This window comes from Ciona robusta, chromosome 1 (genome assembly GCF_009617815.1).
Source record: "Ciona robusta chromosome 1, ASM961781v2".
NCBI lineage: Eukaryota > Metazoa > Chordata > Ascidiacea > Phlebobranchia > Cionidae > Ciona > Ciona robusta.
In genome coordinates, this window is record NC_143235.1 from 15281773 (window position 1) to 15298613 (window position 16841).

Consider the following 16841-nt stretch of genomic DNA (forward strand, 5'->3'; position numbering starts at 1 on the left):
AACGTATAGGGGAAGAATTCTTCACTAGCCCTTTGTATTCATATAACTGACTAAATAAACACCCAATCTTAACTTTAACTTAATATATCTGACTAAATAAACACACGAACTTAGCTTTATCATCTATTTATTTAATTCATTTCAAAATTTGTAAGAAATATTGAAGTTTCCAGAATGTAGAATTTTGTGCAAACAATTTGGACTGTGACGTCATAATATATAATTGGTTGGTTGTTCACTACATATATACATTGTTTGTATTTATAAACGTAACGAGTGCAAAACATGTGTAATCAACGATCAAATGTCTAGCAGGACTGTGCATTAAGAGATATTATATAGTGCCCGCTTACAAGTTACCATGTATGTAACTTTGTGGTCGAATAATTTTCTGTGTGGCGAACAATTTGAGCAACCCATAAGATGCATATGCTTATGGCTAACCTTGACGTTGGTATACAATATTAGTTCATTGCAAGTCACATATAGAACACATGGGAGGCTTCCCAATGCAACAGGTTGTGAGACTTAAACATCAACACCAACTCGGCGTCTTTTAATTCGTCACCGAAATCAGCGAAAACTTCGGCGATCTGTTTTAAAAATTCATCATGGTCAATGACGTCATCAAATACGTTATCGATGAACGCGTCAGGCACGCGGGTCACGTGAGGTGTGATCTCAAGCAGCATCATATCGTGAAGGATTTCCAGAACATTTTCTTTCCTCGCTTGAACCTCTAGGGGAGGAATAAAAAAGTATGTGACGTCATCATCACTACGATCTCTATGGTGATGCTTATGGACGGATAGGAAATATTCCAAATAAGTTTTCCCTGCCGGGGATCCGTAGTTGCGGAATACTCCAATGTTTTGCAGCGAAGTGAGAAACTCTGAATGCCCGAAACCACAAGTCGGGTTCTGTACAAATATGTTACCGGGAGATGGCGGTCGTGAGCTACCGTGTTGTTTCATTTCACCCAGCGTTTGTGGATTTGATTTCTGGATATTGACAAGAGAGTTAGATTTACCAGAGACCACCATACCACTAGCCACGGCAGTAACAGCAAACAGCGGGATTCCTATTTGTGGAAACACGGCAGAAACAACACTTAATACACCGAAAACGCTGGCAGCTTTGCCCATCATTGTTGCGTCACAACGGGCTATGTTATGAAACTTCTCGAATAACTCGCTCTCCTTGAATAACAGTTGGAAATTCTCCCTAAACATCTTATATACCGCCACCACGTGGTTTCGACAGTTATTTTTGAGCAGGTTGTATTTCTCCAACCTCATATCCAACAACCTGTCAATCACTTCATTCGCCAACATTTTGTGGGTAGCGGAACAATGCAATGACGTCACAATCATTGATATAAAGGCGTCGCGCTTGAAACTCGAACCTTCAACTGCATTCACAACGGCCAATGCTCCCGTGTTTATCGTCTTCCCCCTTTCTTCCTTAGACCGCATGAACCGATGTGCGATCTCATGTTCAAAGTAAATGACCGCAAAAGGTTCTTCAACTTTACCCCACTGTCGCGAATCCCACGCATTTATCTCAACATTGGCTGGCGGGCCGAAGTCCAAGCTACAGCAAGGCTCGCCGTCAAGTAACAGAATAACTCCCGTGTGTTTAACACCGACTTTCTTTTGCGCCCATGACACTTCGAAAGACGAAACAGCTTTATCAACTTTTCTCTGTAAAACTTCCTTATCCATGTCCTTATCTGTTAATGAGTTCATATATTATAACTTATTTATCCTCAAGTAACAGAACAAAAACAGTCAATGTATCACTCACAAAGTTATGTAAATGGTGGCTGTAAGCAAGGTGTATGGAACAGAACACCCGTGTAATTACGACAGAAACGACTGTCGTTGCCCGCCATGCAAGAACAAATAAGTTATATTTATTCAATAATAGACGTAATATTATCAACATACCGCAACAACGCCCGATACTATCGAACACTGTACAGCTATTAAGCACACCACATTGTATGAATAGGAACTAAACACACTTTACAAATAGCTTTGATCGAAACCGTGGTTCACAACCAGGGGATTCCCCTCGGTATGCGCGAGAACTAGCTTGTGACGTATCACACTTACGTCACTCCCACTTATATAGAAACATACATAATTTATATTTATCGCTTTGGTTGGAATATATGGTTTGTATAAATGGACATAGCATAGTGTCTTTATGTTTCTTTAGACAACAAATTTTGCGGCGATTACTTCAACGCTGTGGTTCCGTATCGGCTGTCTAAATACAGAAATAAATCACTCAAATTACTTACAAAGTTGCATATTCTGGAATTCCGTTTGTATATTTTGTTACTCATGCTTCATTTTAAATTAAATAAACGCAAAAATGAATGCCTGGTTTTGTGTGACTTGATAAAGTAAAATTTTTTGGCAACACTCAGTCATAGGGGGTTTTATGAATACGTCATATGAGTGACAGCGTTTCCACTTTGTATGTAACATGTTGTATTAAATACATGGGACTATACAAAGAAGACGGAAAATTTTTTCCGCTAGAGGCGGTAATTATTTAAATTAAAAAATACGGAAAAACGAACAAAACAGCACTACAAAGTGTTAATAAGTGTAAAACAAATTAATTAAATAATAAAAATACCTTTCTAAATACATAAAACACTAGTAAGAACATATTTCCCACATTAGGTCGGTTATATACGCTCTTTCGTTGTGTTTACTGTCGTCGAGTCTGTGGTGTAGCGGTTTGCGTGCGGTCGTGAACTCTCTTTGTTTCATTTTTACTGGGTTCGAGTCCCGCACAGTGGAATATTTTTTATATTTTTTTTTCAAGTTTTTTTGTTTGACGAGTTAGGGGTTAGGTGTTAGGGGTTAGGGGTTAGGGCTTAGGGGTTAGGGGTTAGTGTTAGGGGTTAGGGGTTTATATCTTATGTGTATAAACCGTGAAACTAACTGCTCCCCATAAAATAGAGAAACGAATTTGTCATCGCCTCCTAGCGGAAAAATTTTTCCGTCTTCTCTGTATAGCTCCATGTGTATTAAATTGTATTTTAGTGGTGGTAAATTGAAGAAAAATGAAGTCCAGATTTAGTACTTTGGATATCTGTGCAGTTTTGACTGAAATCAATGAAAAGTAAGCCCACGTTTTTTTTTTAACGTTTGTTTAGTTCAATTTGTTATGATTATATACCAAGGTTGCTACCATTGTGGGCGTATGTATCCTTAGGCAAGACTTTTAACAGTAATTGCTCCAACCCAGTGGTCACTAATGGGTTGTCTAAATTATCATTTATACAGAAAAACAATTACCCACAAAGTTATATACATAGTATCATTTAGGCACGAGCACAGAGGTGTATGAAACAGAACACCCGTATTATAACGACTGTCGTTGCCCGTCATGCAAGGATAAATAAGTTACATACGTGGTAACTCGGTAAAATTTAGACCACGATTGGCCCATTACCCTCGAAATGTAAAGATAAATAAAACTTATGTTATTTCCCACAGGGTTGTTGGAATGAGGTTGGTTAACGTTTATGACATTGATCATAAAACATATTTGTTTAAACTTGCAAAGTAAGTTCATCTTTATCTGTCTTTCCATACTTCATTCTATGCATGGTTTAATTGTTGCTTGCACAGTTTGCAGAATATGACAGTTGTACTAATTACAATTTAATTTTTGAACTTTAAGTAATGTATGTATTTAGATTAGTAAAAGTTTTTCGCAATCCTACTACCAGCAAGTTGTAACTCTGTTTTTTAATTATTTTTAATAAACCAATCACCAAAACCTTCCACCCCAGACCCGACCACAAAGCGATGCTATTGGTCGAATCAGGAATTCGAATTCATTTATCCGAATTTGATTGGCCCAAAAATCCGATGCCGTCAAACTTTTCTATGAAGGTAAATGTTGTTTCTATGTTGGTTGTTCGGAACATTGGATGTTCTTACTTACCACTAGGCAACGACAGTCGTTATAACACGGGTGTTCTGTTTCATACACCTCATGCCCGCTTACAATAATAGTGTTGTAATATTGGGATAAACCAAAGTATATTTTTTGCTTAGTTGCGGAAACACTTGAGGGGTCGCAGGTTGGTCTCAGCGTCACAACTTGGTATCGATAGAATCGTTGATCTTCAGTTTGGATCGGAAGATGCATCGTATCATGTGTTTGTGGAACTTTATGACAGGGTGGGTTCATGAGATAGTGCTGCTTTACATAGGTGTAAACATTTATAAAAGGGAGGCAGGGATAGTTGGTCACAGATCCTGTGTATATTATTTTCTGTATGTAAAAATATTAGGTCTCAGTATGAGCGTTTGTAAAAGTTTTTGACCGTTATTGTAAAAATTATTTTTTTTTAAATTCCAGGGTTGGCCTGCCCAGCTTGCCACCACAGGTTTGGGGCCTATGTAGGGATGCACATTACAGAATAATTAGGTATTCTAGAATCTAGGATATCCTAGAATACTTAATTTCGAATCTAGAATTCCAAATCTACAATTTTGAATCTTTTTATATTTATGGAAAAAATAATTTTACCCACATAAGTCAGCTTATTGACTCTTTCATAGTAGCCTTGTTGGATCATGAGCTGTCGAATTTCTGTAATGTGCATCCCTACACCTATGATTCTCCACCCCTAACAAAAGTGGGTCGCTAACAACTGTGGTTCCCAAAGCCTTTTTACCCCCATTGTAAAAGTGAAACCATTTTTTATGCTCAAAAATGTATTTCTGAAACTTGGTTGTGTAAGCTCCACCATTGCCTTGAATATTATGAACCACCAACATTATATAACAAACACATGTGTACATTAGTACATAACCTCATACATACCCAGGGAAACATTGCTTTGTCCGATTGCAACGACGTGATTTTGAATTTACTTCGATTTCGTAAAGATCTTCATAAACCTGATGTTGAACAACAGGTGAGCAATGTTTGTAACTTCCGTTTATTCTTTAAAAAAATGAAAACTATTTTTAACAATTTTAAACAATTTTTTATTTTTAACAATTTTAAACAAAACAATTTGCCAGATTTTCTTTTTTTAAATTTAAAAATTGTTTTCTTACCAAAAGGAACTGTTTAATATAAGTTTTGTAGAAATCTAAGTTTTGTTTCTGTTGGTACAAACATGGTCTTTTATGACATACAAATTAATCTTGAATTTGCATTTATTGTAATTTTTTGTTAATCACCAATCTGTTATATGGTCAACTATATTGCAGGAAAACAGCGATGTTAAAGTAGCGGTTCATGAACCTTACCCAAGGAACACAGCACGTCAAGTGGAACCATTTATTTCAATTGAAAAGTAAGTTTCAAAACTTTTTATTGTTGGTCACAAGCGTAGGCGCCAAACCTGGGGTGGCAGGGTGGGCAGGCCAACCCTGGGAATTTCTACACTGCAATAGTTACTAAACAGTTTAACCGTTAAGTTAGATTTGTTTCTGTTATTACTGTAAGGTAATTTTTGAAATTTCTACCTTGGTTTCAACTTGAAACTGTTATTGCATTACCAACTGCCATTGGCAGCAAATTTTAATTTTTTTCCAAAAGAGCAATTTCATTCATTACATTATACAGTAATTGATTAACACTTGGTTACAATAATAACCAGTGTATGCAGACAGTCATTTAATAATAAATAATCCAATCACAGATTAAAAGAAATTTTGCAATCTTCGAAAAATGGAAGTTTAGTGAAAAGAATTCTTAACCCCCATCTACGTAAGTTGTTATATTAGTATATATTGATATCTGTGTTTAGGTTACATCTGAAAATTTAACTAGTAACTTTTACAATCAAGTTTTTATGCAACAAGGCGCTATTTATACCAAGTTAACAATAAAGGCTACAGTAACTTATAATAAGATTAAATAAATACAAAATATAATATAAGTGTTCCACATCCCGCTCAGCATATGGAGCAGCATGCATCGAACATGCGATAATAAATGCCGGGTTTTCCCCGGATGTGAAACTAGGAGGGGAATTCCAGTTTGAACGAGGTGAGTGACAATGACATCATAATTAACTACTCATATGACATCATAATATTAATTAATTTGCGTTTAAGATTTGATTATATCAAACAATTTATGTTTGATATTTTCTTGGCACATTATTAGTTGTAATGTTGACTGATTAATGCAGTGTTGAAAATTCATGGCCGGTCCACCCAGCCACCCCAGGTTTGACGACTATGCCCACACTTTAACATTCATATGATAACAGATTGATAACATTCATATGATAACAGATTGTGAAAAGCTTCACGAATCACTAAAATCCTGTGAAGAAATGATGCAAACAGCCAAGTCATCGCAATGCAAGGTCCGTATGATATGTTTGTATGTTTATTGTTAGGTCTTGTTCTTGTACCACAAACAGCAAGCATGGGGTATTCTTACACACCAAGTACCATGCATTTGTTCATCAAAGGTTTGAATTATTCAATAAATAAATTAAGCCATTTGTCACAAACAAGTTGCAGAACCAATACAAGGATATGCAGAGTTCGAAAAATTTACAATTTATAATATATTTAATTAAAAGAAGTTACTTGTTTCAATATCTCATAATTGCTTCGATTTATAATTTTAAATACTTTTGCTTTCTTATGCAATATTATAGCAGTGGTAACTAATGTATAAGCTTTATTAGTTGTGCTAACCACCAATCTACCAAGTTAACCCTTGCACGCCAACAACACCCTTGTCTTACTGGCTGTTCCTTGGGTTTATTTTCATTGAGTGGAATGTTCTCTAAAGTAGATAAATCAAAATTGCTATACGAGGGAATTTGCAAACATTTTATTTATAATAATAACTTTTATTTGTCTCTGCGATTACAGTAGCGAGGATTTAGGGATATTTTAAACGAAAAGACAGGATATAGCGACAAAACATTAGTTGTTAATTTTCCTTGCAGGGATACATCGTGCAAAAGATTGAAACGAAATCCGACGGCGAATTAAAAACTAACGTTGAGTTTCATCCGTTCGTGTTCAATCAACATAAACATAGAAATCTTCAGGAATTTGAATCCTTTAATAAAGTAGGTATTATGACATCATAGCTGACAGTTATGATATATTTGTTCAAACGTTCCATCCGCCATTTAGTAGGGTTTTTTATATAAAGCAAACAAAAAACAAAAAAAAAACAGAAAGAAGTGGCGAATAAAGTGTTCAGCAATCTTTAATAATTTTTATCTGTCCTCTGATAGTTGTACAGATGCCAATCATAGAAACAATATACATATATTAACCATAGAATAATAAATAGGCTGTAGACGAATTCTTTGGTTCGTTGGAATCGCAGAAGAACGACATGAAATCGCTACAGCGAGAACGAGCGGCCATGCGTAAATTGGAGAACGTTCGTAAAGATCATGAGTCGCGCTTGAGTGGTTTGCGATCAGAACAAGAATCAGACGAAATGAAAGCCGCGCTCATTGAAACCAACCTACATTTGGTAAATATTAGTTGGGCAGTTTATTCTTTGATGTTGCAAAGTAGTTTCTTTTTAGGGGCAACTTATGTTAAAGCTTATGTTATTAATACTGTTGTCTACCCATGTTATATTTGCCCAATATTTATATTTTCTGTTATAGTATATTATGTTCGCTTAAACCTGTGGGAAACTAATTTACAACTGGTGGTTTTAGTTGTGTTTACTGTTAATACACCTCATGATGAACTTATGGCTCTAACTCTATAGGCACCTCTGTTCTAAATCCCCTAGCGTTGGGTTAATGAGCCAACTTTGGCCTAAATTTCTTAGTGTTGGGGTAATGAGCCATCTTTAGCTTAAATTCCTTAGCTTACATCCTAGCGCTAGGTGTTTGAAGACCTTACCTATATTTATATTCGATATTCGATAAAGTGTTATTAATGCTAATATTATTATGTTGTTACTTACCCCATGTTAGTAGTAGTATATTGTGACAACAGGTTGATCAATCAATTCTCGTCGTACGAAGCGCGATCGCAAACCAAGTCGATTGGGACGAGATTAAGTTGCTGGTGAAGGAAGCACAGGGGAGGGGGGATCCGGTGGCTTCTTGTATCAAAACATTGAAGTTGGAAACCAACTCAATGGTTATGGCTCTAAGGTGGGTGGGGTTTGGCTACAGTGTTGTGTTGTGGGCGTATGGTCCTTGGACAAGACAGTTAATGGCAATTGCTTCAACCCAGTGGTCACTAATGGGTTGTCTAGGTTGTCAGCCACACATAAAACAATCACCAACAAAGTTACATACGTGGTAGCTCGTAAGCAAGCACGCGATGTATGAAACGGAACACCTGTGTTATAACGACTGTCGATAACAGTTTTGCTTTTTATTTCATCCGACATTCCCCTCTCAACGAATACCATACCCTTCAAATAATTTGGTGAGTTCTGATTGGTCCTCCAGGTCACATGATGATGATGATCAGAAACCAACGAAGATCGAAATCGATTTGTCGTTATCGGCGTACGCGAACGCTCGTAAATATTATGGTCGAAAACGAAACGCGGCGAAGAAAGAACAAAAGACGATTGATGCTTCAACAAAGGTGTGACATCATAATGGCTATTGTTGTAATTATGACATCACGATTGTAATTATGACATAACAATTGCAATTTTCACATCACGATCGTAAATATGACATTAAAATTGCAATTATGACATCACGATTGTAATTATGACATCACAATTGACGATTGTCATTATGACATCATAAATGTTCAAAGGCATTCAAATCTGCTGAAAAGAAAACGAAACAAACCTTGAAGGAAGCTGCAGCTGTGAGAAATATCCTTAAAGCAAGGAAGTAAGTTTGGCGTGAGTTCAACATTGTGTTAAAGCTGTGGTGAATGTATAATGGGAAAGGTTGTTGTTAACTTAATAAAAGTTACTGTTGTAACAAAATTGTAACAAAAACCTATTTATTCTCCCATGCCGGGGCAATAACATTTATACCACTAGCGTTCTGTGTATTGTTATCTAAATGCAGTCAATTAGAGTTCACATTGTAATAATTGTATCTTAAACCGCCCTTAGTAATCAACTTCCCTCCCAATAGAGTTTATTGGTTCGAGAAGTTTCTTTGGTTTATTTCATCGGAAAATTACCTCGTTATTGGAGGGAGGGAAGCCCAACAGAATGAAGTTCTCGTCAAGAAATATTTAAACCAAGGTACAATAATTGTGGTGGTAATGTGGTGTATTGCCATTCGTGACAAAATCTTAGGTGTAGATTGATCAAATAAATGCAATTTGGACGACACTGTTATAATGCAGTTACAATCAGTGTCATTTTTAGAATGATTCCTAAATCACAAATGAGAAAAGATCTTAAATACTCCGTGAACACATACGAAATCATGTGAATATATGTTATTGAAATTTACATGCTGTATTTCTGGATTACAATATTATTATTTTATGGCATTAGGTATGAACGAATGTCACATGAAAACTTGAAAAGTTATACATGGGATATCGCTATCAAAAACTTTACTACCAAAGATTTCCTTTGGGCGACAATCTTTCATACGTATCAAACCCATACATATCATATGTATTATATATGTATTTTATGTATCATGGCTCATGGGTAATTAACACTTTCCGCGCCGCACTAATTTGAACAACCGGACACTGGGTGCCGCAAGAATTTTGGATTTTATTAAATTTTTAACAAGCTTTGAATTACAATTGAAAGAGGCGAATTATACAACAGCAAGCAACAGGAATCCAAGAAACAGTGACATATCCATGTTTTCCCGTTTGTATGGACGTATAACATCACTACCAATTTATCCATATCTTTACTATTCGTCACAGCCGGAAGAATAAGTATTGGACAAAACAAAACTTTACAACATCATAATTATAATGATCAGACTATAAAACTTAGAAGTTTAAACCATTATCCGTAATTATTCCAGCAGTGGCAGCAGTGAAAACATTGTAAACTAGTAAATATTGCGTAAAATATACCTGAAATTGTCAGAAACAGCTGATTGCAGGATCACAAGCTAATTGGTCAAAAATAATGTAATCTCAAAGCAGACGTTCGCATTTAGTCTCAATGCAGCCTAGATCGAGCGCACGTATATATACGTGGTTTACTATTAGTTTAAACGCAATGCGGCACCCGTAACAATGAAAAAATGCTAAAACGTATATATACGTGTGATGGCACCGAAACCATTGTTGCTTAAACGTATATATACGTAGATTGGCGCCGAAAGTGTTAAGTATTATATATCATATGTTTCCACATTTATCTCACAGGAGATGTTTACGTCCATGCTGATCTACACGGAGCCACAAGTTGTATCATCAAGAACCCGTCAGGTATTTTATGATATTTATATGTTGTCTATGTGTGGACCTCTATGTTACAATCTCGATACAAGAGTGCAACATGTTATGCATATATACTACCTAGTAACTGGTATAAAAATATTTGTTTCTTCCATAAATATATGCATTACAGTATATGCTGAGCGATCTTCTTCCGGCTATTCTTTTTATTTGTGTTTATAAAGGATCAAATTTAATCACCAAAAGATCTCTGCAGACTTAGATATATGCTTTCCTATATAAGTTGTTTTGAAGTAATTTGGCCAATTGTGGCCTAAATCCTAGGGCCCATAGCGTGCCGTGCTGCGGGACCTCACCCACATAGAATAGAATATAAGTTGTTTACACCAAACTACATGATAGTAGAAGTTCAATAACAGGAACATCCAAACAAACCCATCTTTCAAGCTTGTAGTTATATGTTTGCCTATGCAATGTAAACTACATGATAATACTGCATGTATGTTAACATAACATGACAATAACTGAGAAAATTAAACTTATTTGCTGCATAATCACCTAAACATCAAGGCAACCTATCATTCACACTCATAGACACATGCTTGCATATATAAGTTGTTAACATAAAATACCACACGATAGCAGTATTTGTTCAATAACCGACATCCAGGCCAACCCATCCCCCCGAAGACACTGAACGAAGCGGGCACGATGGCCACATGCCACAGCGCTGCCTGGGACGCCAAAGTCGTCACAAGTGCGTGGTGGGTTCACCATGATCAAGTGTCCAAGACTGCCCCCAGTGGTGAATACCTTACAACAGGAAGCTTTCTTATAAGAGGTTGGCCGTTTATTTTTTCATCGTCGTTTTTCTTTTATTGCTGACACTACAAGGCATAATGTATTATTTGTAGCTATGCAGGTTGTGGTTTATTTCATATTCTGTTGTTGTTACTACCAGGAAAAGGGAAACATCTTTCATGGTTTTCTTATTTAATGTGATCCTAATGCTGGTCCTATCAGTCATAATATAATAATTGAGACAACTCTTCTGTTTATATTATTACATGTAATGTTTAAATTATTTCTTTTGCTGCAATATTATAATGCCTAAATAGCTCCATTGGTAAAATATTAAGTTTATTTTAACACCGTTTAATCTGCTGTAACTTTTTTTGGTTTGTTGTACCTCGATGGTGCCTTGTTGTATTGCAAGCGAAACATTCTGTTGAAGTTGAAGTTGTGGCTACAGCGGCATAATGTAACACTTGAAAGTTAAAATACTTCCTCTGGTTAATTTCAACTTATAAAGTACTAATATTTATAATAGGTAATCTGGTATTGCAGAAAATGTAACAACAGGGGCAAAATATTTTGCCCGCCATCCTGCAAGGCTAAAATATAAAATATAAAAGCAATAATTTTTTTTATCAAATAAGTTATTTCTGATGATTCAAGTTTAATCTCCTCCCCCAGGAAAGAAGAATTATCTTCCACCCTCCTATCTTGTGTATGGGTTCGGGTTCCTATTTAAAGTAAGTAGTCATGTAATTGTGATGTCATCAGTGATGTCATCGTTGGTGTGTGATGTCATCAATGTTGTATGATGTCATAGTTATTTTAATACAGGTTGACGAGACTTGTGTTTGGAAACATAAAGGGGAACGCCGAGTTCGAACAAACGACGATGAAACGTCAACAGTTGCTGAAATTGGTGGGCAACACTGGTGTTGAAAACACTGCTGTTGGCAACACTGGTGTCGGCAACACTGGTGTCGGCAACACTGGTGTTGAAAGCTGTTGGCAACACTGGTGCTGTTTAACCTTACATTTTTTATGGTTCAGGAGAAGAAAATGTTTTATTGGATAACGATGATGAAGAAGTTGGTGCCGACGATCGGCAAGTTGACAACGACGATCGACAAGTTGATAACGACGATCGGCAAGTTGACAACGACGATCGACAAGTTGACAACGACGATCGACAAGTTGACGGCGTCGATCATAAAGATGACGACGACGATCAGAAAGTTGAGGGCGACGATCGACAAGTTGACAACGACGATCTACAAGTTGATAACGACGATCGGCAAGTTGACAACGACGATCGACAAGTTGACAGCGTCGATCATAAAGATGACGACGACGATCAGAAAGTTGAGGGCGACGATCGACAAGTTGACGGCGACGATCGGCAAGTTGACGGTGACGATCGCAAAGATTCCGACGACGATCGGCAAGTTGAGGGCGACGATCGGCAAATTGACGGCAACGATCAACAAGTAGACGACGGTGATCGGAAAGTTGACGGCGTCGACCAGCAAGTTGACGGCGACGATCGCAAAGATTCCGACAGCGACTTTGCGTACCCGGACACGGTTGTGAAACTAAGTTACGACATCAACAACAAATATCAACTTGATTCAGTTCCACAAGTAAGCGTTTCGATTACAACATGTGTTCCCAATCTGTTTGCTACAAAACTCTCTCTATTTAAAAATAAATTATAAAATTGTAGCATTTGTTGCGTGTTATTGTAACGTATAAGTTTTTTTGTTTCTTGTGTGTTGCAAACAGATCCAGAAAAATCAATCTTGTAAGATGTTCGAGAATTAACTGATATTTTCCGCAGAAAAATGAAATGGATGATTTCGTTTACCTTGGAGATGACACCCCGGTTCCTGTTGTTCGTAGCAAAGTAATTGTTATGTCATTAGTTGGTTTATACTATTTCTATGGTTTGTATTCTTAGGCAACTAGCGATAGTAAGCAACGAATTTCAGCCAAGCAAAGGAGAGAACAAAAGAAAAAAGGCAAAAAAGAAGAGAATCAACAAGTTGTTGAAAGTAAAAATCAACAGAAGGTAAATTTGTTGAAATTTTTGACCATCTTACCCCAAGTTTTAGTTTAAACTTGTGCCACAAGCCAATTATAAATGAAGTTAAAATGCTATATAACACATTCTATGATTCAGAGTTATAATAGACATCACATATATTGTATTAACTTGTCATAACATACAATAATCGCTGCCAGAAACTTTTTAATATTTCTATTTTTATTTCAAACCAGGAAGTTGGAAATCAACAAACAAGTAAAAGAGGACAAAAGGTTTGTCCGATTTTATTTTTGTTGTTTTTTTGTTGTTATTTATTCTTGCTGTTATTTATGTGATTCTGCTTGTTTTTTTATTTATCTTTCCTGTTATTAATGCTTTTGTATTAAATTTACTCATGAATCTTATGATCATTAGATTTCCTAGTTTTTGTTGCTTCTGTAGTCTGTTGTTTGTTTTTGTTTTATTTACTGTTGTTGTTTCATTCAAGTTCTTGTTCTATTTTCTTTCAATTGAGTTTTTGTTTAGAAAAAGTTGAAGAAAATTCGTGAGAAATATAAAGATCAGGATGAGGAAGAACGGCAGTTAAAGATGGAGCTGCTGCAGGTGGCTTGGGGGGGGTTTGAACCATGCACCTTGTGGTTGGGTTGTGTCTGCGTTGTGACCCAGTGGTTGATGCATATGACTTTAGCTTAATGGTTACAGCTTCAAGCTCATCGCTGCTACAATTGTGGACATTTGTGTTATTTGACAAGATGTCAATTACTTCAACCCAGTGGTCACTAATAAGTTGTCTAAATTGTCAGCCATATCGTAAAAAAATCACGTGCAAAGTTACATACATGGTAAACTGTAAGCGGGCATAAGGTGTATGAAACAGAATACCCGTGTTATAACAACTGGTGTTACTATGGCGCTGGAATTCAAACTCATATTTACGTTGCAGTCGGCCAAGTCCCCGAAGCCAAAGAAGGAGAAAAACAAAGTTGAAGTGAAACCAAAAAAGAAAGGTTTGTTTCGTTTAACATCAAGTTCAATGAATAATGTTGATTAATATTGGCAGCTCCAACTCCACAACCACCAGCTCCACTTCATACAAACCAAGATATCAAAGGTAAAATGATGATTCTGTAAATATGAATAATAATGTAGATAGTAAATGTTGATTGGGTTAATTTTCATAACTTTATATAAACCATACACTAATACAGTTTCCTGTGATATAATGCGTTATATGGGTGTATGATTCAGGCCAGAGGCCAGAGTTGGCCCATTACCCCAACATTGTATATGCACATTCTATTCTATATGGGTGAGGTCCTACAGTGAGGCATGCCATGGGACCTGGGATTTAGGCCAGAGTTGTCCCATTACCCCAACATTGTATATGTACATTCTATTCTATATGGGTGAGGTCCTACAGTGAGGCACGCCATGGGACCTGGGATTTAGGCCAAAGTTGGCCCATTACCCAATGATAGCCTTTAAAAATACATAACCTTATAAGCAATGTAAATAAACCTCTAAATTACTCAGCCCTGCTGATAGTTATGTATAATATATTACCCTGATGTAGCTGTTCAAAAATTTAGGAACTGTAACTATTATTCTGAACCTTTAATTTCGTTATAATTAATTTATTACATCATTGATTGTTTTATGACATCACTATTATACAGATGACATCACAAAGGAGGACGACCCTGGTTCGGATGAGGAGCGACACCAAGTGTTGAAAGCTGAACACCTGACGATGGATCCCGTTGATGACATCATTGATACTTTGACGGGTTGCCCGGCAGCTGATGACATCATAATGTTCGCAATACCCGTGTGTGCTCCGTACAACGCAATGTTGAATTATAAGTGAGTGTTGAATGAGAGTTATTTACCTTCAGATGGCAGGGTAACGACAGTCTTATAACACGAGCGTTCGGTTTCATACTCCCCGTGCCCGCTTACGAGTTACCACATATGTAACTTATTTATCCTCGCATGGCGGGGCAACGGCATTCGTTATAACCCAGGTGTTCTGTTTCATACACTCGTGCCCGCTTACGAGTTACCACATATGTAACTTATTTATCCTCACATGGCGAGGCAACGACAATCGTTATAACACAGGTGTTCTTTTTCACACACCTCGTGCCCGCTTACTAGTTACCACGTATGTAACGTATTTATCCTCGCATGGCGGGTAATGACAGTCTTATATCTTAGGTGTTCTGTTTCATACACTCGTGCCCGCTTACTAGTTACCACGTATAACTTTGTGGGTTGTTAGTCTGTATGGCTGATAATTCAGACAACCCATAGGAGATCACTGAATGGTAACACATATATCCCACAATGGTGGCAGCACCGAGCCTTGAACCTGTAAACTTTGGGTAGAGGCAGATGTGCTAACCACTATATATATCTTATATCTATGTTGTTTATATATTGTAAGATATCTATGTTCAGATTCAAAGTTAAACTGACACCCGGTGGTGGAAAGAAGGGGAAAGGTTGGTGATGTCATAATGGTCATTGTTGGTTTGATTATGACATCATTATTGTTGATTGTTTCAGGGGCAAAGTTAGCGATGAATATGTTCCAGTTATCGCGGGATACAACACAGCATGAGAAGGATCATCTGCGTAGTGTTAAGGTAGTTTGTGGGTTTGTTTATACGTTTTGTTGGCCATATGGATGTTGTAGCAGCAATCATGTGTGTGTTACTGTAATTTGTGTAAGTTTTGATTTTTTGATTGTGTAAGTAAGTATTAGTATTGTAAAGTGGGAGAAGATGGGACAACTTTAGCACATAATATCTAAGTATCCTGATGGTGTTTTAAACAATTAACAACGGTCTATGGGAGTCGTGAGGATATGGTTTTATAAATCTTTGAATGTTCTTTGTTTGCTAAAAACAGGACAAGAAAATAAAATAAAAGGGTGTCCTATCTTTCCCCCACCCTACACACATATATAATGAATGAATGTAATGAATGTAACTTACTTTATCCTCGCGTGGCCGGAAAACGACAGTCGTTATCACATGGGTTTAACACCTCGTGCCAGCTTACGAGTTACCATGTATCTTACTTTGTGGGTAATTATTTTTTGGGGATTTTTTTTTTATGTATTTCTGATAATTTAGACAACCCATTAGTAACCACTGGGTTGGCCCAAGGACACATACGCCCACAATGGTAGCAGCATCGAGCCTTGAACCCATTACATCTGGGTTACAGGCAGGCGCGCTAACCACTATACCACGGCGCCGGACGATATATATGTATGTATGTATACTTGTACATGCGTTTAAATATAATTATTACCACCTATCCCTCGATCCTTAGGATCATGATCTATCCCGGAACATGCCGGGCAAAGTGAAAGTATCGGCACCAAACATACAAAAACAAAAGTTCAAGGGAAAGCGAAGATAATACGATGTCGGTATTCACATGTTTAATTAAACTTCAATATTCATGTTGCCAGTTTAAATTTCTATTGATGTAATTCCTTGGTGAATATATGCAGCTGTGAACACTGCAGTGGAAGAATAATTTGTTGAGTTGTGAGCGAATAAACGGTTCCAATGTGATGTCACAGTAGAGTAACTGATCAGGTTCAAACATTTTAAGTTTTAAAACTGTTTAAA

General features: G+C 36.8%; 2 protein-coding genes across 4 annotated transcripts; one reads left to right on the forward strand and one right to left on the reverse strand.

The window, feature by feature from the left end:
• Positions 1–110: 110 nt before the first annotated feature.
• On the reverse strand, positions 111–2034 carry LOC149743686 (uncharacterized). 2 transcript variants are annotated; one of them, XM_089882135.1, is made up of 2 exons: positions 1950–2034; positions 111–1732 (listed from the first exon to the last, which is right to left on the reverse strand). In XM_089882135.1, the coding sequence occupies exon 2, from the start codon at positions 1722–1724 to the stop codon at positions 480–482; it is 1245 nt and encodes a 414-aa protein (XP_089738261.1). In that variant the 5' UTR covers positions 1725–1732; positions 1950–2034; the 3' UTR covers positions 111–479. The 2 variants fall into 2 exon arrangements, with proteins under 2 accessions (XP_089738261.1, XP_089738263.1); XM_089882137.1 differs by lacking the exon at positions 1950–2034 and adding an exon at positions 1807–1825.
• A 113-nt stretch (positions 2035–2147) lies between these two features.
• LOC149743687 (ribosome quality control complex subunit NEMF-like) lies at positions 2148–16784 on the forward strand. 2 transcript variants are annotated; one of them, XM_089882124.1, is made up of 31 exons: positions 2148–2500; positions 3046–3144; positions 3522–3590; positions 3821–3923; positions 4089–4214; positions 4868–4957; positions 5259–5344; positions 5693–5760; positions 5953–6042; positions 6294–6367; positions 6965–7090; positions 7321–7509; positions 7989–8149; positions 8453–8594; positions 8775–8854; positions 9107–9219; positions 10323–10385; positions 11026–11196; positions 11832–11890; positions 11985–12069; positions 12201–12790; positions 12988–13053; positions 13108–13218; positions 13428–13466; positions 13720–13797; positions 14138–14201; positions 14255–14305; positions 14871–15057; positions 15655–15698; positions 15763–15842; positions 16537–16784. In XM_089882124.1, the coding sequence occupies exons 2-31, from the start codon at positions 3086–3088 to the stop codon at positions 16624–16626; spliced, it is 3354 nt and encodes a 1117-aa protein (XP_089738250.1). In that variant the 5' UTR covers positions 2148–2500; positions 3046–3085; the 3' UTR covers positions 16627–16784. The 2 variants fall into 2 exon arrangements, with proteins under 2 accessions (XP_089738250.1, XP_089738251.1); XM_089882125.1 differs by lacking the exon at positions 2148–2500 and having other exon boundaries at positions 2900–3144.
• Positions 16785–16841: the final 57 nt, after the last annotated feature.

Excerpts from the sequence above, each read along its gene's own strand:
- LOC149743686 (XM_089882135.1), bottom strand. The coding sequence starts at position 1,724 with ATGGATAAGGAAGTTTTACAGAGAAAAGTTGATAAAGCTGTTTCGTCT.
- LOC149743687 (XM_089882124.1), top strand. The coding sequence starts at position 3,086 with ATGAAGTCCAGATTTAGTACTTTGGATATCTGTGCAGTTTTGACTGAA. Across the intron at positions 5,345-5,692 it reads CCATTTATTTCAATTGAAAA|ATTAAAAGAAATTTTGCAAT; the intron begins GTAAGTTTCAAA and ends ATCCAATCACAG. Across the intron at positions 15,699-15,762 it reads TGGTGGAAAGAAGGGGAAAG|GGGCAAAGTTAGCGATGAAT; the intron begins GTTGGTGATGTC and ends TGATTGTTTCAG.